This window comes from Ailuropoda melanoleuca, chromosome 5, assembly GCF_002007445.2.
Source record: "Ailuropoda melanoleuca isolate Jingjing chromosome 5, ASM200744v2, whole genome shotgun sequence".
Classification (NCBI taxonomy): Eukaryota; Metazoa; Chordata; class Mammalia; order Carnivora; family Ursidae; genus Ailuropoda; species Ailuropoda melanoleuca.
In genome coordinates, this window is record NC_048222.1 from 34920142 (window position 1) to 34945045 (window position 24904).

Below are 24904 nucleotides of genomic sequence, written 5' to 3' on the forward strand. Positions count from 1 at the left end.
TCCCACCCCCCCTGCTTGTGTTCCCTCTCTCGCTGGCTGTCTCCATCTCTGTNTCAGACTACCACCCCCAGGAGCATCTTGGCTCGCCTCACCCCACTCCAGCAGGCAGGGAGAGCCCCGGCTGGGACCTGGGAAGGGGGTAAGAACGGTATCTGCCTGCCGCCCCATCATCCCGCTGGTGGGGGTGAGCAGGAATGGAGCCACCATGGCAGCCTCGATGCAGCTCCTCTCCTTGGGAAAGCGCTTCTTTCTCTCCCCCAAGCCAAAGCCAACAAGCCAATTAAAACCCCGAGAAAGCAGGATCGATCTGCAGGCCAAGGGATTACATTGATCTGCAATGCTGGTACCCAGGGGGCTGTGGCTGCTTCTCTCTTGCACCTGGGGCTCCTTCAACTGCCATCTTCAGCGGAGCAATGAGCAGTCCTCCCCACCCCCATCTCCATCCTTCCCCACCCTGTCCGTCTGTCCCCTCCTCTTTGTCTGCACTGAGCCCAGTGCCATCTGCTCAGACTTAACTTTTCACACCGTGTAAGTGCAGGTGAGGCGGCCCCACAAAGCCTGTCCTGTGGTGATGTCTCCATCTCAGCCAACCAGGGAAGGAGGGTGCAACTCTTGGCCCCATTTTACAGACAGCCTGCAAGGACATAGAGCACTTCGTACCCAGCTCCCCAAGGGCTAGCGGGTAGTGTTTTCTACCCCAAATCTGGGGGTGGGCAAAGGGAGCTTAGGGAACCTTCTCTGGTAAATAACAAAGAGAGAGAGAGAGAGAGGAGAGGGAGAGAGAGAATGACTTGCAATTACCATATCAATTGTCTCTGGTAAATAGGTACTTCTAAGAGATTTTTAAAATAGATTATTCCTTTAAATAGGTTAAGCACCCTTTCGCAGCCTCATTTACATTACTCATTCGCTGGGAAATTCTTTTTTCAGGGATAGCGCAGAAGCCGACTTCAGCCTCAGTCCCTTCCCTTCAGAGACAGGATTAATGTAGTCTGGGTGCTTCCCTGCCTGCAATCCACAGGGTCTGCTCTGTGCCTAGGGCTGGGTGGGGGGGGGTCCAGACCTGCCCTGCGGAGAAGGAGATGAACTGCCAGAGCTCAGTGAAGGAGCTAGTGTCTCCCCCTGGCAGTGAGACACCGGGGTGCAGTCAGAGGTGTGGGGGGAGGCCCGGGAGGGGTGTGTAGGATTGCACAGGAGGAAGGGAGAGAGGGCAGGCCCAGTGGGAGTCACGGGGAGCTTGAGCAAAGGCTTGTAAAGAGGATTGAATGTGCTGCATGCAACTTCCGCCACTCTGCCCATCATCTCTGTCCCCTTCTCCCTCATCACACATCCTCCAGACAGAGCAGCATGCCCTCCTCTCTCAGGACTGCAGAGCCCATTCTACAAATGCCCTCGGTCTGGAATCCCTGGCTGCCAACTTTCTCTTGTTGTGCTGACCCAGATCCTCCCAGCTGCAGCAGGCAGGCGGACACCCAGAAGGGCAGCGTGGATAGAGACGCCAAGGAAATCAGCACCCCAGCCATGTCACCCAGGCCCTAAGCATGGTCACCTAAGGAGGCTGAGCTCCATCTACAATCCGGCCTCCTTCGAGTTCCCGGAAGGTTCTCTGAAGGTGCCATCGATGAGCACATGGACTTCAAAGCAATTGTGAAAGCTGTGGGAACAAAAACTAGTGCGTTCATTCATTAGCAGCAAATGACCCTGAATCATCTTAGAGAATAAGGCAGCATGTCAGGTCAGCGACTGGAGAGATGCATGTTGATCCTTCCTCCAACATCCCAAGAGTGGGGGTCACGTTCCTCAGGAAACACTTTGGAGAGGATATTGAAACATGAGAGCAGGAAGAGAGCAGAGTAGGGTGCAGACCAGGAAAGCCTGCTGGCCCCGGGAATTATAGCACCAGGTAGGCAGACTCAGGAAGGACTCAAGGCCAGAGAGCCCGCAAGAGGACGGTGAGGGGCAGTGCGGAGGAAGGATGCTACACTCGCTCCGGTCACTGGCTGCTGTGCAGTAAGGGAGAGGCTCGGGATACCCTGGGGCAGAAGCAAGTCGGAGACGCGAAGGGAAGGAAGCAGGAAGAGCGCGAGGCTGCTTCTTTGAGCCTGGCTCAAAGCAGCCTCGCCTGGCTCACGTGTGCACGCTGACGGCTGCAGGGAGCGGGACAGATGGTCTTTGCCTCTGTGCAGAATGCAGTGCTGGAGGAAGGGAGATAGGGAGGGAGGGAGCCAGAACCAGCCATGTGGCTGTGCACATCTGGAGGCCTGGGGGCGACCAGGGAGAGAGACAGAGGGAGAAAAGGAGGCAGTGGGAGGAAGAGGGGGAGGGGCCCCATTTCCTACACTGAGCTGAAGGGTCTGAGCCATCATCTGTGGCACCCCAACCTTCCTCACTCCCCCGGAGCCTGGGTGCCTGGTCTGACAGAGGGCAAGAATTCGGGGTTCCTACTCTCCCCTGGGCCCCACAACACAGGCTCCCCTTCTTCACACATATAGGAACACAGATTCCCTCAACATTCTTTGCACCTGTATATTCTGCCCTTCTTTTAGTGAGAAAACAAACACCCCCTGGTCTTATTCAGTGATCACTGAGAACAGCTGGCTTGTCTCCAGTGCCTGGTCTCAAAGGTCTCTGCTCAGGATTGTCCCTCTGAGCCCTATTTTGCATTAACTTGTAAGCCAGGCTAGAGCTTCGGGGTCACACACATCAAATATTTAGCAATGATCTCAACCAATTGCATCAGAACTTCTAGGGAGGGAGCCCAAGCACCACTATTATTAAAAATCTTTGAAGTGATTCTAATGTGCAGCCAGGGTTAAGAAGTACTGGACTAATGGAATCTGGAGTTGTATCACTAGGAGCATAGCACTCAGAATCAAGGAGGTGAGAAAATGATCTATTGCGAGCTGAATCATTATCAGGCCAGGGCCTCACTCTGAAAGGACAGTGATGAAACATGTCCAGAGGAGGGCAATGGGGGTGGAGGGAGGTTGAAGAGAGGAGGATGTGTCTGCTGCTCAGACACTGGGGAAAGGCTGGGAACAAAGGACTGGGATGTATCTGCCCCATGAGATTCTGGGTGTCCTGTGTTCTAACAAGCCCCGCCTCATTAGTGGTGAAATAGGCACCACTATGAACCGAGGCAGGGGACTGCCACAGGCGGATGCCGAAGGGAGGGTGGCCCAGAGCGGGTGGGAGAGGAAGAGATGACCACAGGCCCCACCTACTCTTTAGTAGGGCTTTATCCCTGAGGCCCCTTTAAGCCCAGTTGGGCACTGGAATTCCCAGCACCCTTCCTGCCCTATCTAGAAGCCCTCCCACTAGTGGCCCCAAGTGTTCTTTGCTCGCTCACTCTTGCTGCCACAGAGACTGGCTCAACAGGCTGTCCAAAACGACTGGCAATTCTACCAACATCTCACATACACAGCCCTGTGACCCTGCGATCCCACTTCTGGGGCTCTGTGCTATAGAAACTCAAGCACAAATCTGCATTATGTGTATCCAAATTATAGGAACTGGCAAAATCAGCAGTACTGTGAGATACTATGCAGCCATTCAAAAAGAATGAGGGATGTCTTTTAAAGACAATGATATGTCTTTATTTAAGTAAATTATATGTACTGTAGGGTGCCGTTTATGTGAAATTCAAGAACCATCAAGGGGTGCCTGCGTGGCTCAGTCAGTTAAGCTGAAGTCATGATCCCGGAGTCCCAGGATCAAGTCCCACTCATCGGGGACTCTGCTTCTCCCTCTGACCCTCCCCCCATCTCGTGCTCTCACTCTCTCTCAAAAAAATAAATAAAATCTTTAAAAAAATAGAGAAAAAACCCAATTCATATGGTTTCAGTTTTATAGAAGTGTTAGCCTAGGGAAAAGTCTAGAAGGATAGCAAACCCTTAATAGTGTTTCCCTCTGCATGGGGGGACAGCAGGTGAAGACACTGTACGATTCTGTTGTTAAATAATAAAATTCAACCAAGTAAATCTGATTGGCTTTATTAAACGATTCAGGCCACCAAGAAGGTAGAGGGAAGCTCCCAGGAGTCTTACAAAACGGAAGGTTCTTATTGGAGGGTGGGGCGAGAAAGTTTTTGACAAAAGGATTGTTCCAGTCAAGGCCTTTTTCCCTAGGCAGGCCAAAGCAACAGGACAAGCCAGGGGTCTTACCAGGCAGATTGCCTCATCTTCCTTTGGGGGACAGAGAAGGCCCCCATGGTAGATTCACTGGCAATCCTACTAAGAAAATCCCTACTAAGACGATATTTCGGGGGGATATCAAAAGTGCAATCAGGTTATATATTAAGCCCCAGTGTAGGGACTTGGCCTAAGCGATGCCATTTTGGGCCTGTGGTGTTTTGTTTGTGTTTGCTTATTAGTTTAACACAATATTGTTTGCATTTGCAGGCTTCCCATGCATTACTGCACGCTGTGCTCGGCTCCTGCCTCTCCCCGAGCGCCCTGCGCTTGAAGGCCCGAGATTTTGCTACTTGGGGCAAACCTTGGCTTCACATTTCAGTTTAAGACTTGGGCTTTGCAGAAGGACCTTTGGACATTGCCCACCTCAGAAGCTGCCAGGGTCTCTGCTGACTGGCCCACACACTCAGCAACTGCCCCTGGGACGAGCAAGGTCAAGTGCCTCCCCAACCCCCACCACCACCCCCGAACAGACCTGGGGAAGGCACAGTTCCTGCCTGTGCGTGAGCAGAGGTGGATTGCTCTGAAAGAGGACAGTCAGGATGGCTCGGGGCCCCCCAGCCCTGCTGTCTTCACCCCCCCACCCAGGCTCCTCTCTCTGAGCGATCAGATCCACTAATTGGTCTTCACAGCCCTGGTTACAAGTGCTCCTGGAGGTGAATTCCGGTCACACCTCAAGCCAGGCAAATGAACCCTTGCGCTGTCCCCTCTTTAATATGGATGTGACACCTGCAGGCTATAGCTTGTCGCACTGTGAGAATTATTTCTCCATTAAAATGCAGAAGTTGGAGTTTTGCCCAGGAAAGGCAGCTAAAAATACTGCTCTCTGGGGCACTTATCACAGGGGACTTAGCGGCCACCTTCCTCACCCCCCAGCCCCCAGGAAAGTCCCCTCACCTGCTGGGTCCCCCTGCAAGCATTCCATCCAGTGTCTGAGGCTTATCCTGGCCCCATCAGGAAGAAAAAGCAGTGGTTCCCATGCCTCTTTTACAGATGGGCAAACTGAGGTCACTGCGCTCCATTTACAAAGTCACCTAGGGAGTAAGAGAGTGCAACCGCGACAGCAGGGAAGGAAAATAACCCCCCACATGCACCCAGCACTTGATAATTTGCAGCGTCTGCTCACCCACAGTCTTGCCCAAGCTTCAGAGAGATCCTATGAAACATGAACCACCGTCGTCCCCACCTGGCAGGTAGAGTTCAGCCCGGGGGTGGTAAGCAACATGCTCAAGGGTGCAGGGGGGAGTACAGGGCAAAGGCAGAGCCCCGGTACAGGTCTTTTGATTCTAAAATCCACCCAGAGCACCCGTGGTGGGACTTCAAGCAAGCTGACTGGTCTCACTGCGAGGGCCATGGGCTTTTACAATAGGCGCTCTGGTTTGTGAAAAATGCTGCATACATTTCAGGGGAGGACTCCACGCCCTACTTAATGGATAAGGAAATCAAGGGTCAGGGGTGTGAAAGACTCTGTCACAAGCTAGTAGTGGAGATGGGAACAAAAGTCAAGTGTCCTGACCTCTACCGCAGGCCCCTCCTGCTGCCCCAGGGCCTTGTCGCCCAGGGGCAAATGGTCACAGTATGCCCTGCACGATCCCACATCCCTGAACCCAGCCCTCTGGAAACCTGTTTATCTGCCACATTCACCCCCTCTGCCCAGTCTCTGGAGGTGGAAGATGGTGAAAACCTCAGGTCTGTTTCTCATATAAGAAAAGTAAGGTCCAGAGAAGCTAGATGTCTTGCTCAGGGTCACAGGGCAGAATGAGGTCCCGGACCTGGATCTCTGATTCAAGGCTGGTGCCCATTCCACGGGGCCAGACAACAACAGCATGCAGAGATCCTTCCCTGGTATCAGCTTCAGCTTCCTAATAGGGCTCTTCTTCCCCATCTGTAAAATGGGGCGCTAGAGGTGGCCCTAAACAAGCCCCGGATCTGAGTCTTCCAAGATAAAGAAATTAGGCGGCACTTCCAGGAGTGGGAGGCACCAAGCGTTTCTGGACAGCCAACTTCACTTTCCCAAGAGGGAAACTGCGGCCAGGGAGGGGCAGCATGGCCACAGAGACCCAGGGATTGAAGGACGGCGAGAGGGAGGAGACGCAGGCATCCCCGCTCTGGCCTCAATGTCCGGGAGGGGATCCCTTCTGCCAAGTCCCGCTGCCCAACCTGCTTCCACACACTTCTCGGAGGAAAAGCTTTCTACAAAGCCATTTATTTTTCCCAAAATACACCCCCACTTAACAGAATTCCTCAGAGTCCCACATTTAAATTAGACATGCCACCTCTTCTGTTCCCGGGGGAAGGACGAAATGTCAGCGGGAGGACATCAGAAGTGTTCTGGAGGCTGGGGGCCAGCGAGAGACAAGCCAGGAGGACCTCCTGGCTCCAGAATAGCACCATGGTGGGGGGTGAGGGGCTGTGTCCCTGCGGCCCTCCTGGCCCTGCCCTGTCCCCAGGCCTCCCCTAGGCTTCTGCTCTCCGGGGTTCAGGGTGCTGTGGCCGCCTGCCCACCTGCTCACACCTGGAAAGACTTTGGAAACCATCGGATTCTCTGCCTGTAGCAAGAGGCTCTGCCCCCGTCTCCAGGTTTTTGCCTCCTCCTCCTGCTCTGGGGAGGGATTAGGGATGGGGTGGGTGTGAGGTATCCAGGAGGCTGTGGGCACAGGAGGGGGTATGCAGGGAGTGGGGCAGGAGCCCCCTTGTGAGCCGCAGGCCATAGCGGGCAGTTGTCTGTCTCCTCACAGTTCCCCAGTTGAAGGACGAACTCCTTGAAGGAGGAGCCTGTCTTCTCACCCTGGGTCCCAGGTACCTAAGGCAGTGGGGACACCCCATGGATGCTCGATGAACGTGACTAGAATGAACAAAAGGACAGGCGGAAAAGCAGAGGGCTAGAGGCTGACCCCCAGGGGACCCACGCAAACACCCAGAGACCCAGTGTGACCAGCACATGCTTCCCATGGGGAGGGAGCTCCCAGGGCACAGCCCAGGGCACCATGGGAGAGACTGGGCTCAGGGAGGTCCCTACGTGTCCCAGCACGTGTTCCAGCACACGCACCTGTGTGCCTCTGCGTGCCTGGGGGAGTGGCCCCGTCGTCACTTAGGGAGGGAGGGAAAAGGCCAGCGCTGGGGCCAGAGGAGGGGGAGGCGGGAGGGGAGACGCCTGTGACTCGGGGAGATGCTGAAGGTGCAGTGTCCCTGTCTGAGGAGTCAGGCTTACGGGGTGCGGGGGTAGAAGAAAAGGCTGAGAAATGTAAACTGGTGTGTCCGGGCCACTGGAGATAGAAGGCCAGGGGTGACTGTGTATCCTGTCTTTGGAGAAACAAGGCAGAGCATCAGTCTGAATATTGTGTCCTTTGCAGAAAAAGAGGCAGCCAGGTGGTCCATGCAGCATATCCACTGGAGAACTAAGGTGGTGGGCTGGTGACGGTGTTAGGTCCATAAGAAATAAGACAGCAGGGTAGTTTATGTATCGTGTCACTGGAGAAATAAGGCAGCAGGATGACTTGGGAATCACGTCCATCGGAGGAAGAAGGCTGCGGGGTGGTGTCTCTGTCCTCTGGAGAATGAGCAGCCCCGCCAGGGTGGGAGCCATCTGTTGGGGGCAGGGTTCACACCATGGCCCCAGTGCAGCCAGAGGCCGGAGCCCCCAGGCCGGAGCAGCAGCTCCCTGGTCCTCATGGTCAGACTATTTCTTGTCCATCATCTGCATTTCGCGATGGAAAGACAAAATGGGGGAAGGCATCACCTACAGGGGTTCCACTCTTGGGCGCACTCCAGAACCCCAGGCGCGTGCTCACGCACTTGCGGGTGGGGAGTGTGTGGGGGAGCGGCTGCGGCAGCCTGACAGCAGCCCCCCCGTGCTCAGCACCGCCCTGGACGCCCAGACACCAACACAGGAGCGGGGCATCAGACGGACCATGAGGCCCCCTGAGGGAGGCTGCCTAATCCCCACCGCCTCTCTCTCCAGCCCCATGGCTCCCCCCCACCCCACACCCTTTCCAACCACTTTCCCAGGCACACTTGTCCCCTCCCATCTCCCCCTCCTTTCTATCCCCTTCCCTCTTCCCTGACCTGGCTCCCTCCCCTCCACTAGCAAGAAGTCCTTTCCAGCTCCCCTTCTCATGCTGAGCTCCTCTGGTTCTTGTCTCCCCATGGGGGGGCACCCAGTGGACTGGCCCCACTCCACTCCCTGACTTGGGGAACAGTTTCGAAGGAGGACCAGGGCATGTGTGACCCCGCTGCTCCCGCCCCCGTTCTTTGGGCTCTGTCTGTCCCAGGGCAAGTAGTCCTCCCTTCTGGGCACTGCCTCTGTGCGCACAACAGTGTGACCAGGGACTGGAGGGCCAGGCTGCCCCACTGGGAGCAGGATCGGGAAGCCCGCTGCACCCCACACCCAGGCCATTCTCCCGCAGCTCTCTTCTAGAATGAAGCTGACATTTTCATCTCCATCTGCTCAATCCTTCTATGCCTCATTTGGTTCAGAACAACAAGGAGGCAGATAACGTATCTCCATCCCTCCATACCCCAACATAGGCCTCTTCCTGCAGAGGAACATTCTTCAGCATTCAAAAGGACTTGCTTTACAGAGCACTTCTGTCTTTGTCACGCTGCCTAATTCTCACCACCATCTTGTAAGGGAGGTGTGCATTCCACAGATGAGGAAACTTCCGTTAGGTCAGAGGCAGAGACTAGACCCAAGGTCTCCCCCCCCAACCCGGGGGCCTCTTCTGCACGATGCTGCCTTCCCGAAGCCCTCTTACTGCCTTTCCTAAAAGTCTTGAGTCTATGACCCTCTTGGATCACGTATTTTGTGCAGGTGTCTGAGGGCCCCATAGCCCACCCCACCCCCGCCTCTGGAAGTTTCCTGAAGACAAAGCCTATGTCCTTCCCTTCTTCCCTAAATGCAGGGATGAACATCCAGGAATTCAGTGAATGTTTCTTTCCGGACAGGGACACCCAGGCAACCTGAAAAAGTTTCCATAACCTTTAGCAACCAGCTTTGATTTTCCAGGTGGAAGCCACTGGTATCGAGTGGCAAGTCTGCATCAAGGAATGTTTTGTTCAAAATACACACACACACACACACACACACACACACACACACACACACACATTTCCAGACAAACACACATACGTAGATGTCGCTGTTGCTTACTTTCAGTAAGGAGGAATCTCAAACTTACTTCCAACCAACCACTTCCTCGTGTACCCGCTGTCGTTACAGAATATGGATAATACTGATTGTTAACATTACTGCCAGCAGCCATACTCCCGAGCCTCCCCGGAGTCGGGCATCACGTGACTAGGGCCTGCCCAATGCACGGAAACTGGAGTAACAGGAGCTATTTCTAGTCAAGCCCTAGAAAAAAAAGTTCCTCCCTTCCCCGCCCCCTTGCTTCTGGAGAGGGCATGGGAGCTGGAGCAGGCAGCTTGGACCCCAGGATGGAAGCTCTGGGCGCAAGAGGGCAGAAACCAATAAATGGAGCCTAGCTCCAGGACATCGGTGGCCTGAAGATCCCCTACGCTCGCACCGTCACAGGAGAGAGAAAGAAATCCCTGTCCTCGTGAAGGCTCCGTCATGTCTGCATCCGCGTAGAGGAGCTGGGACCTTGGTTACTCCGCCCTCTGCCATCCCACCAGGGGAGAGTGGAGGCTGCTGTCCCGGGGAGGGAGCCTCAGGTCACCCATGAGCACGTGATAATCACCCCCCACCACCAACGACCCTCCCCAGCCTCCTACCCACAGATGTGCCAACACACAGACACAGTCTCAAGCACCACGTGTCTTTACCTTCTTTGCTTTCAGAGTGTTTCAGAGGCCGCAGCGCTGCAAAAAAGGAAGGAGCACACGGTGAGGGGGAACCGTGGAAAGTGGCGGGGTCAGGAGGCGGGCAGAGGGACAGGTGCCGAGGAAGAAGTGAGGTCTACACAGACCTAGGATGAGGGCAACCTGTCAGCCCCAGGGAGGGGGCCCTAGGCTGCTGTCCCAAGGCCCAGCACTACTGTGTATCCTGTCACTCCTCCCTCTGGGCCTCAGTTTTCCACATCCGTACAATGGGAACGGCTACCCTGCCCTCCGGTGAGCTCGAGATGTGGAAGTACACCGAGTCTGCTTTGCAAGTAAGGGTGAAGTGAGGGCACAGGGGGCTGCAGCTGTTCCCTGGTGCACCTGGGTCACGAGGAACTGAGACTGAACAAATCTCTAGGCCGCCCTCTTCCCATCGCTCCCCCACCCTCCGTCAGCGACATCTGCCTCTGAGCCAGAAAAATGAGGCCTGAGCCCAGGGCTGTCTCCACACCAAAGGCAGAGAGTTAACTGTCACTTACAGCAGTCCCGGGTGTCAGTCTCCCGGGGGGGGGGTTGGGGTGGGGAACCGATGTCTACTGGTGTCATCCCAAATGGCTCTGTGGGAACCTGGCTCGCCCAGCCCGGGAGCCCCAGGAGGGAGGGCAGTGAGGCCTCCAGCGGCCACAGAACACCAGTGCTGTGCACCCACCCTAAGTCCAAGTTTGCATCTCCAAACACAGTCACACAAAAGGCAGGGTCGGGATAACATTTTAGAGGGACACTGGAGCCCAGAGCAGCAAAGCGCTTTGACCAAAGTCACATAGGTTCTAACCAGAATGGGACTGTCTTAAATTGTCTGCCTATTAACAAGACCCCAGCAGGCCTGGACCAGGCACCAGGGACAGTACTAGACCCTTCATGTACAGGGTCTCATTCAATTAAACCCACACAGTCTATGAAGGAAGGCGGTTATTAGGAGGAAACCAAGACTCAAAGATGAAGAAACTGAGGCCCAGAGAAGCAAAGTGACTTGCTCCAGACCACTCAACCCACGAGCGGCAGCTGGAACTGAACCCCAGGCCACCCTGCCCCGAGCCCTCAGTCTTCCCCTAGGAAGCCACCAGACCCCACAGCGCAGACTCACTCGGAGTGCAGCTGGCCTGGCAGAAAGGTCAGGTATGCGGGAAAGATGAAGCAACACTGGGAGGGAGTCAGGGGAGATCCCGTCCAGGCCTATCACTCAGCGAAGACCGGACTCACCCGGGCAGAAGGCCACAGTCCACAGAACAGACTGCGTTCAAACCTAAGCAAATGTGGCTTCTCTGATCCTAGAGTCCTCTCCCCATCCCTGTGTCCTTCCCTCAGCCAGTAAGGCCACCTCTAAGCTCGGGCTTACCGGTCTTGGATCCCTCTCCATCCACATCCTGGTCCTCAGCAGCTGGAAGACAAGGACTCAGTAAACAAGACTTTCTCAGCCCACGGGCATCCCTGCACTTCCCCACCTGGGAGTGCGGGAGGCAGGTAAGCGGGCTGAGTAGGCCTGGCCGGCGGTCCAGATGTTGAACACAGGGTGGGAGCCTGAGACCAGCACAGAGCAGAGCCCGCCACTCACCCAGCCGAGCACCATCTCATCACGCCTCCACCCAGCCACACCCACCGACCCCATCGTTCCCTCATCCACCCACTTACCAAGCCCCCTACCACCAGCCTCCAACACGAGCACCACCCACCTACCTGTGCACCTGTCCTTCTACCAACCCGCCCTGCCACCCGCTGCACGGGCTGCCACCCACCTGTCTGTCCCTTCTCCTCCACATACGCACCCTCCGTCCCAACGCCCAGCCAGCTCCCACCTCCGACCATCTACTTCCATGCTCACCCAGGGAAGCCCTTGTGTGCCCACCTACCAGCCACCGGCATCACCCCGACTCACCACTGTGTGCTCACCACCCACCACTCCCCAGAGGTGACACACTTCCCGACCAAGCTCAAACCGCCATCTACCAATGTCAGCTCACCACCTGCCAATCACCAACGTCAACTCACACTGATCCCAGCCAGGCTAACGGCAGCTGCTTCCGACTCTGCCCACTGGGAGGCAGATACACCCTCACACAGGGACACCCACAACCATGCGGCATTCACGCGTGTGCCACTAAATTTCCACACTCTACACACGCTTCCACACACAGACACGCTCATGTGACTTCCACGCTCACCATCCCACTGCAGCCCCACACGTCCACTACTCACTTCCCGTCCCGCTCCTACCCACGCTCAGCCTTCCACATTCCCGCCCTGATAGACAAGCTCACACCTGTTCACACGTACAAGACACACTCAGCCTCAAGGCCACACACACAATCAGGCCCCATGTGCACACTCACCCTCATTCAGTCACCAGAAAGCGACCCACACGTGGATGTCACAGACACATCAACACACCCAAAGACGTGTGTGTGCACGTATGCGTGCGCGCACTCTCTCCCTCACCTGCATTCTCCTCCTCACAGCTCTGCTTGATCTTTCTCCAGCACACGAAGGCCAGGGCCACCAGCAGGGTGACAAGACAGACAGAGAGCCCCACGGTCACCCACAGGGCCTCAGGGGGGAAGGTCATGGGCTGCCCTGGGAGGGGAAGCAGAGAGAATGGGAAGAGACGGTCACGCCTGGCCCCCGTGGCCCTGAGGACTGCACACCCTTGGCCAAGAGGTGTGAACAGGGAGCTCCCACCCTCACTGGGCTCCAGCGCTACGAAGAGAGCTCACTGAAGTTCCCACACCCCTTCCCCACACACCGAGACACAGCCAAACCCTGACACAGCCATGGCTGGTGTGGTCACGCCTCAACCTGGCACGGGTGAAGAGTATGCAGTTGACGATGTTCTAGAACCTTCCACAGCTCCCCACTGACGTTTGAATAATGTTTCAATCCTCTCAAGGACCTCAGTTCTGTGGCTGCTCCTTCCCCTCCCCCAGCCTTTCTTTCCATGTCCACCTCAGGCGCCTCTGCTCCAGCCAAGCTGGTGAACTAACCATTCTCTGCAAAGACAACTGGCTCCTTCCAGCCCCCACGCCATTGCTGTCACGTTCCTCTACTAAAAAAAATGCCCCCCCACGCTCACCTAGTTTAAGATTCTCCTCCTCAGGAGGCCCTCCCTGACTATTCCAGCCCTGTCTGGTGATATCCCCCATCCTAGAGATCGGGAGTCAGCAAATTATGGTCTGCGAGCCAGATCTGGCCTGTGGTCTGTTTTTGTACAGCCTGTAGGCTAATAATAGTTTTCATATTTGTGAAGGGTTACAAAAAAAGAAACAGGAGGAGCAGAAGGGGAAGGAAAAGCAGCAGCAGCAACAGAGATCGTATGTGGCCCACAAAGCCTAAAATATTTACTATCCAGCCCTTTACAGAAAATGTTTGGGGAGCCCCGCATGTAGATGGGGGTGGGAACTGAGGGTGCCGTGGCGAGGGTTCTGGGTTTATCCAAGAGCAGGAGACTTGCCAGGGGAATGTTGCTGTGAAACGCTGAGGGCCCTTCTGTTAGCTCGCTCACGGCGGAGGGAAGGGCTTGAGGCGCCCGCACCTGGGTCAGGGCCAGCCGCCGTTCTGAGCACGCCCGCCAGCAGCCCGGGCCATGGGCCTGTGCCGGTCCTGGGCAGAAGCCTCGGGGACCTCCGATCTAACAAATGACAGCACTGCTTTCCTCTGCTCTCTGCAGACCGTGAGTGCCCAGGGAGCAGTGCCGACAGCAGTGCCGGGAGAACCTTCGGCAGCACAGGCCCTGGCAGGGACACAGGCTTTTGCAGCAGATGTTCCCTTCAGCCGGTCTGGTTGGCAGAGCTGCTGCTCAGGACGTTGCAAGCAAAGGGACCCATTACCCAGGGGAGCAGGAGAGGACGGCAGCTGGCATGAGGGGCCAGGAAGGCCAGTCCAAGAAGCCCGTGAAAGGAACCCCTGGGGATCCCGGGCGGGGCTCCTGCAGCAGCAAAGGAGGAAGCACAGAAATACTCAGGAGGAGGCTGATGGGTGTCCGTGCCTGGAACATGGGCCAGACTTGCCCTGGAGTAAAAAGCAGGGCTCAGGCTGGGGTGCTGAGGTGCCATTTCCAGTGCGTGCCCCATAAAGCCCCCTCTGGGCACAGCGCGCACACGTCAGGAACCTCCAGCAGGTGTGGGAGAGGCCAGGCTGGAGCGCTGACATTCTGAATCCCAGAATGTTTTACCAGGCACAAAGCTGCCTGAAGCAAAATACAGGCCAAGGGCTCCGAAGTAGGCCAGACCTGCTCTTATGAAAACAGGAGGCTGGGTGGTGGGGAGGAGAGAAAATTAGGCTGAGAGGCTAAAGGTTGGATTCCGGTCCTGGTTCATCTGCTCACCGCCAGGTGCTGGAGCCAAGGGCCACACACCACATCGCCCCCCGCCCCTTGGGTGAGTGTAGAGGGGCCATGCACCTTCTAAATGTAGATGCAAACTATTGCATTTACCGTTTACCCAATTTTCAAAGAGGCACCTGGCCCCCAAAATAGAGCCACTGTGCTAGTCTGCAGACTTGGGAAAGTTCTCTCTTCTCTCTGGGCTATCGTTTCCTCATCTCTGAAACAAAAGCACTTTAAATGTTAGCTCCTAAAGTTTAAAATAAAAGTGTTTTTCTCTTAGATGGAGTAAGCATTCTCCCTACCATTCCATTTACACCCATAAGCCCTTTCTGCACAGCGTGGCAAATACCCAGTTCAGCCCCAGGTGCAAATGATCACAAAGTCCACCCATCCTTCAGGGCTCTCTCAGCTCCCGTCTGTCCCTGGAGACTTCTCCCAACTGCTCCAGCCCACTTTGTCCCCTGCTTCCCTTCTCAGAAAGCTTCCCTTTCTCTGCTGATCTCACCCTACCTGGTATTTCTTATTCTCTCTGGAAACTCACAAGGCAGGTGGAAGTCATGGGAAGGGAAGACAGGACAATCAGACAGACAGAACCTGCTGTTCAGACACCAGAGGATGTGGGGAGGCCCCTGGGAAATCTCAGTTACCCAGGGGGAGGGACTGAGGAGCCAACCTGATCTCTCAACACAGATGGAGACTGCCTCCCTTGGCCTGAGTGTGGACCTGAACCCTCTTCACACCCCCAGGCACAAGGAGCACCCACTGAGGTGGGCAATGCACGAAGGGAAGGTATTTGGGCTGGGACCCCAAACCAGACCCCAACCAGATTGAGGGAATCGACAAATGCACGACATCAATCTGGCGTTTGACCACACGGGGGCAGCAGAGATCCCCCAACTACTGCCCGGATTGAGAGCTCCCCTCTAGAAGAGCGGACAGCCCCGGGGTGAGGGGGGACGGACCACCTGGACATCCCCAACTATCTCTCAGGGCCTCAGATCAGATGGTGGCACGGACACAGCGACACCTTCCCATCCCCCGGAGGAGTTCCGGTAGGAAAGCGCTCCCTCACCATGCCCCGTCTGCTCTACGCCCACCCACACCTCCGGATTCCCGCAGCTACTCCCATCTCTGTAGGAGCTGCACAGGCTTCACCTCAGGTGCTCTTAAGAGGGCGAATATTACAAATGACTTTTATCGGCTCCTTAAAGCAAGTCGCTTAAGGACCTCTTGGTGAGACCCCTGAAATATAAGGCTTCCGACCCCCCCAAACCTACCTAAATTCCAACTCAGGGTCTAGAACAAAGACAGCGGCTCCCTCCGTCTCCCCAGCTATTCATCTGCCCCCTGCCTACCTGTGATGGTGACGGAGCCCTGAGCGTCCTGCTGCAGCACCGGGTTACGCACCAGGCAGCTGTAGGTGCCGTTAGCGCCCAGCACCACCCTCAGCACGCTGCGCACGTCGAACAAGCCCTGCTCGTTGGCCATCTGCGACGTGGTCACGTTGCCCGTCAAGGGTGCGCCCTGGCCCGTCCTGCCAGAACACCTCGGCCTCCGGATAGCCCCGGTAGCTGGAGCACGTGATGGTCACCGTGTCCCCAGGCCGCAGGTCCTTGTTGGGCTCCAGGGTCATGCTGGGCTTCGAGTAGGGCGCTGGAGTGGGGCAGAGAGTAGAGGGTAGAGGGCAGAGGTCGAGGTAAGGCAAGGACGGGAGGAGGGGGTCGCAGTGGAGGAAAGGGCACCTGGCGGAACAGGGGTCAGCAGTGGGGCTTGAGTTATGGGGTCAGCGATGGCGCGGTGGGTAAGGGGCTGAGGGCGGTGAGGGGTGTGGCAAGGGGAGGGCGCCCCCTCCCGGCGCTCACCCGCCACCTGCAGGCTGACCGCGGCGCTGCCGAAGTCCCGGATGCTCACAAAGCAGGTGAAGCTGCCCTCATCCGCCACGCGCACGCGCTGCAGCCTCAGGGACGCGTTGCCCTGGGCCAGCAGGTCCGGGAAGAGCGCCGTGCGGTTGGCGTAGGCGCTGCCCTGGTCCCGGCCCTCGGCGAAGCTGTGCACCAGCTGTTTGGTGTCCGTCAGCTGCCAGATGAGGTTGAGCTGCGCCAGGCTGAAGCCGGGCTCGGGCGAGAAGGAGCAGCGCAGGGTGGCATCGCTGCCCACCAGGGCCACCACAGGGTCTTCGGGGACCTGGACCTCCACGGCGCCTGGGGGCGAGGTTAGGTAGGCGTTGAGGAGGGGTGGGGCCACTCCCAGCTACCAGCCCACAGCCTCCCAGATATCCTCCTCTATTAACCCCCAGTTCCTATTCCATCTTCTCACTCTCTCTCAGACCCAAAAGCAGACTGAGTCTCCGGATTCCCAGATGTGGAGTCACCCTAATCTTATGACAATCACAGGAGGTTGACCTTGGCCTGACAATGCCTGTTCCCGGGGGTAGGGGGCTGAGCCGAGGACAGCATCCAGCCATAGCACAACCCCCCTCCCCCATGATGGATCTGTTTCCCTCCCCTCCCCTTAATCTCTCTGCTGAGATCTCAATGCTTCTCCATCCTTTCTAGAGGTTTCCAGAGCCCTGGAGTGAGGATCCCTGGAGAGCGAAAAAGGCCTGTGATTACTGTCCTCATCCCCTACCGGCAAGGTAAGGTTCCCGCCTCCTCACCCAGTTTATCTTTCCTGTTACCATTACCAGGAATTTCACCGTTCTGGGAGACTGAAGGTAGGGAGCTAGATTCAAATCCCACAGCCCCTGCCGATAGGACAAAAACCGTCCCTCACGGGGACATTTAGGCAAAAACAAACCAACCAAGCAAAAAACAAACCTGTGGGGCTTCTATGGGGCGTGATGGTGACGGAGCCCTGAGCGTCCTGCTGCAGCACCGGGTTACGCACCAGGCAGCTGTAGGTGCCGTTAGTGCCCAGCACCACCCTCAGCACGCTGCGCACGTCGAACAAGCCCTGCTCGTTGGCCATCTGCGACGTGGTCACGTTGCCCGTCAAGGGTGCGCCCTGCCCGTCCTGCCAGAACACCTCGGCCTCCGGATAGCCCCGGTAGCTGGAGCACGTGATGGTCACCGTGTCCCCAGGCCGCAGGTCCTTGTTGGGCTCCAGCGTCATGCGGGGCTTCGAGTAGGGCGCTGGAGTGGGGCAGAGAGTAGAGGGTAGAGGGCAGAGGTCGAGGTAAGGCAAGGACGGGAGGAGGGGGTCGCAGTGGAGGAAAGGGCACCTGGCGGAACAGGGGTCAGCAGTGGGGCTTGAGTTATGGGGTCAGCGATGGCGCGGTGGGTAAGGGGCTGAGGGCGGTGAGGGGTGTGGCAAGGGGAGGGCGCCCCCTCCCGGCGCTCACCCGCCACCTGCAGGCTGACCGCGGCGCTGCCGAAGTCCCGGATGCTCACAAAGCAGGTGAAGCTGCCCTCATCCGCCACGCGCACGCGCTGCAGCCTCAGGGACGCGTTGCCCTGGGCCAGCAGGTCCGGGAAGAGCGCCGTGCGGTTGGCGTAGGCGCTGCCCTGGTCCCGGCCCTCGGCGAAGCTGTGCACCAGCTGTTTGGTGTCCGTCAGCTGCCAGATGAGGTTGAGCTGCGCCGCTGAAGCCGGGCTCGGGCGAGAAGGAGCAGCGCAGGGTGGCATCGCTGCCCACCAGGGCCACCACAGGGTCTTCGGGGACCTGGACCTCCAGGGCGCCTGGAGGCAGAGGTGTGGGGCAGTGAGGAGGGGTGGGGCCGCAGGGAACCTCTCTGGGCCTCCTCCCCTTCTGGTTAACTCTAGGCCCGTCCACCCCTCCTTTAAGGTACGAGACCCAAAGTAAAGTTTATTACCTGTGGTCCTCATCCAGTCAACAAGACTGTAGGAAGCACCTACTGTTTGCGGAGCATAAGACTTAGGAATGCAACAGAGAAGACCAAGGTCACACCCTTACAGAGTTTACCTTTTAATGGGAGAGAGGGACAAACTAAGACACAAATTCTCATTAGCTTGGGATTAGGGGTGTGAAAGACATAAACAAGCCAAAGGATTAGAGGTGGTAGCTTTCCAAAAATTTGACAGGTACTTTACACCTGTCTGTGCTAGTTGCATTTTCACATAAGTACATGTTATCTTTATTAATTAGAAAGGGGAGTCTAAAAAGGTTTATACCAGATGTTAACAGTGAATGAGAAAGGATCACAAGTGCTTTCTCTTTTTTCTTTCCCTAAATAAACATGATTTGCTTTTATACCCGAAAGAAAGAATGCCCATACCTTTCAATGGGGTGGTGAGGCACATTCTCACTAAAAGGATATTAAATTGAAATTTAAAGGGAATGAAAAAGAGCCTGACATACAAAAAAGCCAGTATAAGAATGTTCCAGGCAGAGGGAACAGCAGGTGGGAAGGCCCCAAGGCAAGATTCAGCTCCCTAAATGAAAATATCAAGTAGCTGTCCAATGTGGCCAGGGTGTCTGGATGGGAGGGCTTTGTAAGACCAGTAAAGAATTTTGTTTGCTACATGCAGTGGGAAGTCACTGCAGGTTGGGGGGGGGGTGGTATTCAGTAATAATCTGGCTAACGATGCCTACGGCTCACTCTGGCTCCTCTGTGAAGAAGGGATTAAGGACTATTTCAGTGGTCTTTGTAAGAAGTGATGTTGGCTTAGCTCCAGAGATGGCAGTGGTGTTGAGAGAGCATGGGACAGATTCAAGGTTTATTGATGAGGGAGAACCAACAGGGCCTGCTGATGAATTGGAGGGGAACACAGGGGCAGGAGTCCCGGAAGCCTAGTGCCAACTCATTCCCAGAGCCAGGGCCAAGGGCATGGCCAGAGAAAAGCCCCCTGGGGCAGATCCCCCTGTTGGTCCCCTGCCCTTTATCCCGGCTCGGCAAGCCTCCTCACCCAGTCACCTCTGCCTCCACTCCAGCTCTTCCTTTGGAGCCCTGGGAAGTTAGGGTCCCTGGGCCTTTCCTTTGGGGAGGCACGCTCCCTACTCAGCCGCCGCTGTTCTTGGGTAAGTGTGTGCTTTGGGCACCAGCAAAGCAGGCACACCCAAAAAGTGTAAAAATCAAACAGTCTTGACACGAAGCTGACTGGATATAGCACCCATTAAAGGTTTCTTGCATTTAGAAAAATAGCATTTTTATTGCGAATTACACACAGGGAGAGGGTATCATGATCTTTGCCGTGCGTAGAGGTCTCTAAAGGTCTTACGCAGGCCCTGGATCTCTCGCTGCAACACCACATGCGCCAGGCCAGCCCTCCAGGTGGTGCCCCTTGTAGAGGGTATTCAGGAATAAAACCTGAGGAATCACCCAAAGCCCTTTCTCTAGAGAAATCAGAGCTCCCGCAACTAGAGAGTTGCTTCCTCCTTATGACCAGCAGGTGGCACCAGACACTCAGCTTTGTCCTCGCCTATGGCAGAAGAGGGCAGTCTCTCCCTCTGCCAGGGGCTGATAAGGATTTAAAACATGACGAGGATGCTGTTATTAAAAATAATGCCATTATCGAATGTTGACTCTGTGCCAAGAGCTGTGTGGGAAGAGTTACATCATTTATCCAACCAGGTTACTCAGCTGCTACTCTGTGGCTGCCCCAGTCCTGGCACTGGGGACGGACCCTGCTCTTTGAGCAGAGCGGACAAGAAGCAGGTAGACATACAACATGTCAGGCGGAGGGCAAGGCTGGGAAGAAGCATGACGAAGTAAGGTCGAGGGTAGGGAGAGAGGGTTGTACAAGGTAGCCAAGAAAACTTTGCTGAGGAGGTGACATTGGCGTAAAGACCAGAATGAAATAAAGGATCAAGTCATGCCAATGTGTGGGGACAGGAAGTTCCAGGCAGAGGGAACAGTACGTGCAAAGGCCCTCAGGAAGGAGCACGCACACTGTGTGTTCAAAAAACAGCATTATCACATGAAGTGCTCACATGACCAGTTTATAGAAGAGGAAACAGGGGCTAAGAAATGCAGAGGAAGTTGTCGTGGAATCCCAGTGGAAATGAGTGGACAGGCAACAGCGGACAGTGGGAAGAGGTTCGCCAAAGCCCTCCCCAACCCTGCTAGACAGGCCTGGCAGGAGCCCGCTCTGGTCCCCACACAGCTCCCCTCACCTGTGACGCAGAACCACAGCGCTGCCAGGGCTGTGGCCAAACGCACACGCACGCCCACACCTGCGCTGGCCCAGCGACACAGCATCTTCCCAACAGGCAGCCGACAGCTGGGCTCTCCGTGGTGGAAGGCTGCCCCTGCCTGCGAGGAAGAGGAAGTGAGGCCTTTGTCTCCAAGGGTCTTCCCCCAGGCCCACCCGCACCTCACCCCCGCCCCCCCCACCAGCTCGGGGGAGGCTGCAAATGCCCAGTGGCAGGTCCTCCCTCCCACACCCTCCAAGGCTCCCCACTGAGGGCTGTTTTGAGACCTGCTGGCAGCAGGGGACTGAGTCACTGGGGAGGCTAGACCAGGGCCCACGGGGCAGGGGGCAGTTGGGACCCACCCTTTCAGAACTAAGATGTTGGTACAAAATACAAGGAAGATGAGGCAAGGTGGCAAGCAGAGGCAAGGCCGGCCGGCCCAGGGTAAGAATGTGAGCAGATCAGTTTGGCTCAGTTTGACTCCAGACAACAGCTGGTGGGGAGAGTGAGGGCTAAGGCTGGGGCCAGACGTAGAGATAGGCTGAAAGGTCTGAAGTTTATCCTGAAGGCAACTGGGAACCACTGAAGGTTCTGGAACAGGGGAAAGGATATGGTCGGAGCTGCGCTCCATAAAAATGACTGATAGCATCTGCAGGATACATGAGAAGAGATAAAGCAGGTCTGGGTGAGAACAGCACTGGAGAACGTGGGGAGAGAGAAGGGGGCAGTCAGGGTGGCTATGGTTTTGAGCCCAGTGAGCGGGTGGGGCAGTCACTGGGACAGAACATGGAGGTGGCCGGTGTAGGGCGTGTGAAGTTAGCAGTGTTTGTGCAGACACTTCCAGGGGATGGTTCTAGGAGCAGCTGACGTAAGCGTATGTAGCCCGAGACAGAGGACATTTGCTAACTGGACACTTCTTAGCAAGTGACCGAGACCAATTAGAAATGGAAGAGGCCCGGCCCGGAGGCTGGAGTCAGGACTGAGGGAAAGGTATGTCTGTGGCCACAGGTGAACCTCCCTGGGCCCAGCCCTGCTTCCGGTCCTGCTGCCCGCCACAGGGTGTGACGCGGGCCGGCGGCACCTACGTTTACCCTGCCCCACAGCTGCTGCCTGACTGTTCACACCGTGTCCAGATGAAGCCACGTAACCAGTGTGGACTTAGGCTATCCCACACTGTCCAACAAGAACACAGTGGATTTCACATTCTCACAACCACCCAGGGAGACAGCCGGATCGACTTGGTCCCATTTTGCAGGAGAAAAAAATAAAGCCCCTATAAGTGAGGCGCCTTAGTTAATGTGATGTAATCTGCCAGTTAGCAAGCTGAGAAGGGCTCGGGTTCCCAACCTCCTGCCACAGCTTTCAGCCCTCCCAAGGAGCAGACCTCACCCACAGCCAGCCGGCACCATCATTTTGGTCACAGGCACCCAGCCTCAAGCCTTCCAGTCCCAGCCAAGCACCCTCCGGCCTCCCTGGCCTCCCCCCGCTCCCAGCAGCTGGGCTGAGGGAGTCCCTCAGCCAAACCGGGTGCATCCTGCCCCCCCCCACCCCAGCTGTCCACAGCGGGGAAGCCCTGAACAGCCACTTCCTTCCCAGACACTTCCGGTCCAAACCTGGCAGCCTCAAGGCCTTGCCGCCTGCTGAGTCAGCAGGCTTCCCGCTCCATTCATAAAGGCACCCTTGGCGGGCACCACATCCTGCCTACAAGGGCAACCACTGGCCACAGGAAAAGCTCACAGCCCACAGCCTCCACGCTGCCCCCCCAACCCCAACCCCCAAGGAAGCACCAGGGCCTAAGGATTAAGAAGCTTCCAAATTCTAAGACTCCTTTCCTTTCTTTCACCCCCAAAGAAAACCAAGGCCTATCTGTTCTTCCCAGACCACCTCCCTCACCCTCCCCACTGCTGCTTATACCTGCCACTCCCACGACCCTCCTGTGACCTTCCTCACTGGCCCTGCTGTCTCCACTCTGCCCTCACAAACCCCGCTCTCTACGATGTCTGCTCTCAGGGCCTAAGATAGGAATCTGCTCACATCCCTACCCATGCTCAAGAAACTTTCGTGGCTCCCCATTTACGACAGAAGTAAACCACTTTCCTCTGCCTGGCCCTCCAGACTTTTCTTCTGAGGTCTCCATATATAAAGTTTTTACTCACCAGGGTCTTTTGGGAATGCCTGCCACCTCCATGAATGTGGGGGAGGTCAGGGAGCACCTCCCTCTCCTGATCAGACCTATGAGGGCTCCCCAAGGGCCAAGCTGTCCTTCACTCCAGAGGGAGAATGAGAGGATTTCCAAGGGTGGGTGTTGGGCTCACCCCCTTTTTTTACCTTCCTAGACTCTGAACCCAGCAAAATTCCCACTGTCATGGCTTACCTAGGGAAAGCCCTGACAGTCTAGAACCAAGACCTGAGAATTCCACCACGCCAAGAGGTTCCTACCCCAACAGCTGGGCCCCCAGGGCCAAGAGAGGAATGGAGAAATGCCTCTTGGAGACAAGGTGCTGCTCAGGGAATGGGAGCGTGACCAGGAACCGAAAGCTTATCACTGCTCTTTGGGACAGAGGAGCTGCCCCTGGAGACACACAGATCTCATGCTGGGTTGGCACCACCCTGCCCACCTTCTCTACAAAGGAGATTTCTCATGCCCCGGGGGGACCTGCCCTGGAATCAGCATGTACCACCCCTCCCAGTGAGTCACCAGCCAGCCCTCCCTCCTTCATCCCAGTCTCAGCCAAATGTGGGAACTCCAAGGAGTCCTGCCAGGAAAGAACACAAAGTACCTTGGCTTTCCCCAGGAAGCAGGAGTGAGGGGCCCAGGCCACCGTTGGCCTGAAGGGGCAGCAAGTTCATTCAACCCCAGCAGAGCTGCAGCCCCAGGGAAGCTCCCAAGAGGAGATGTGCCCCATTAAGCCCAAACCAAGAAACAAAGGCTAAGTGGCCTCTATACCAAGACGCCCCAGGGGCGCCTGGGTAGCGCAGTCGTCAAGCGTCTGCTTTCGGCTCAGGGCGTGATCCCAGCGTTCCGGGATCGAGTCCCACATCGTGCTCCTCCACTGGGAGCCTGCTTCTTCCTCTCCTACTCCTCTGCAGTGTTCCCTCTCTCGCTGGCTGTCTCTCTGTCACATAAATAAATAAAATCTTCTTTAAAAAAAAAAAAGACACCCCCAACCTAGGGATGCTCAAGAGGAATTCCTTGCCCCGACCAAAGCCACTCCCTATCTCTTAACCCCCTGCCTCCTCCCAATCCCTGCAGGGTCCACTTGGACAATGCTTCCCGCCAGGAGGGCAAGAAGGATCAAACCACATGACTAGGTCCATCTCCGCTAACTAGCATAGCGCAGAGGCAGAGCTTCTGCAAACAGCTGTTAAGCTGCTGTCCAGACAAGCAGCTGGACCAAACTATGCCTGAAGCAAGAACACACCTAGACAGCCCAGATACTTGAGCCAGTCTTTTTTTTTTTTCCTCTCAAGCTAGTTTGAGCTAAGTTTCTATTATCTGCAATTGAGAGACTCCTCGAATATACATTCATTCGTGTATTCAGTAGTACACTTAACTCTTCCCTGAGTACCTGGTAGGCAGGCACTGGGGACAGAGAGACGACTAAGCTACGTGTCTGTCCTCAAGGAGCCTGCATCCCAATAGAGAAGCGCCTGTGAATCACTGCACTTCAATACAGTACGTTATTTAAGATACAGTGAGGGCTACCTGGACGTACCCCACAGACATAATAACCCTAAAGGTGAGTCTGGAAAAATGATGAGCAGCTCCCCAGGTAGGCAGGCTGGGCAGGGTGGCTTCTCCCCAGCCCCAAGACACCTTCCTTCTGGCACTGCCTGGGTGCCTCTCAACCAGATCCCTTTGAAATAGTAGAAAATGAGTCCAAAGTTCAGGGTTCTGGTCCCAGCTCTGACACTGCTGTGCAATTTTTAACAGGTGACTTCCCCTCTTTAAACTCAGTGTTCCCATGTATAAAAGAAATGCTCACCTGGATCCTAGCGGAACTACATTAGAATGTTAAATCTTCACATACCATATCCTTGAGGTCGAGTCAACTAGCTGCCAGCAGGTCATGCTGAAATGTACAAAATGACTGTGGCAGAAACCACTCGTTTCCCCCTCATGTCTTTTCTCCTCTTCTATAGAAATTTTAGTTAGGCACATGGGCACTCAGGCGAAGACTACAGATCCCAGCCTGCCTTGCAGGGGAAAGGTGTGTCCATGTGACCATCTTCTGGCTAATAGGATGTGAGAGGAACTGATGTGTACAACGTCCGGGTCAGACCCTTAAAGAGAGGGAGCAAACCCTCTCTTGTCTCCTCCCCTTTCCCACTAGCTGGAACACAGCTGTGGTGACCATCCGAGGCAACACTCTGGGGACTTTAGAACAGTAAGACACAAGGCCCCCAGAGGGGCTGCAGTATCAACCCTGGACAGACCCGGACCGTCACATGGGTGAGAATAAGCATC

General features: G+C 55.9%; 1 protein-coding gene across 1 annotated transcript; it reads right to left on the bottom strand.

Moving 5' to 3' along the window:
- Window positions 1-3976: 3976 nt before the first annotated feature.
- CD276 (CD276 molecule) lies at window positions 3977-20557 on the bottom strand. Its single transcript, XM_002919700.3, is given in 11 exon segments — window positions 3977-7887; window positions 9975-10010; window positions 11368-11409; window positions 12465-12599; window positions 15702-15876; window positions 15878-15999; window positions 16209-16547; window positions 17163-17477; window positions 17687-17925; window positions 17927-18023; window positions 20419-20557. Coding segments are annotated over 11 exon segments (1608 nt in total). The 5' UTR covers window positions 20504-20557; the 3' UTR covers window positions 3977-7864.
- Between the last annotated feature and the right edge of the window lie 4347 nt (window positions 20558-24904).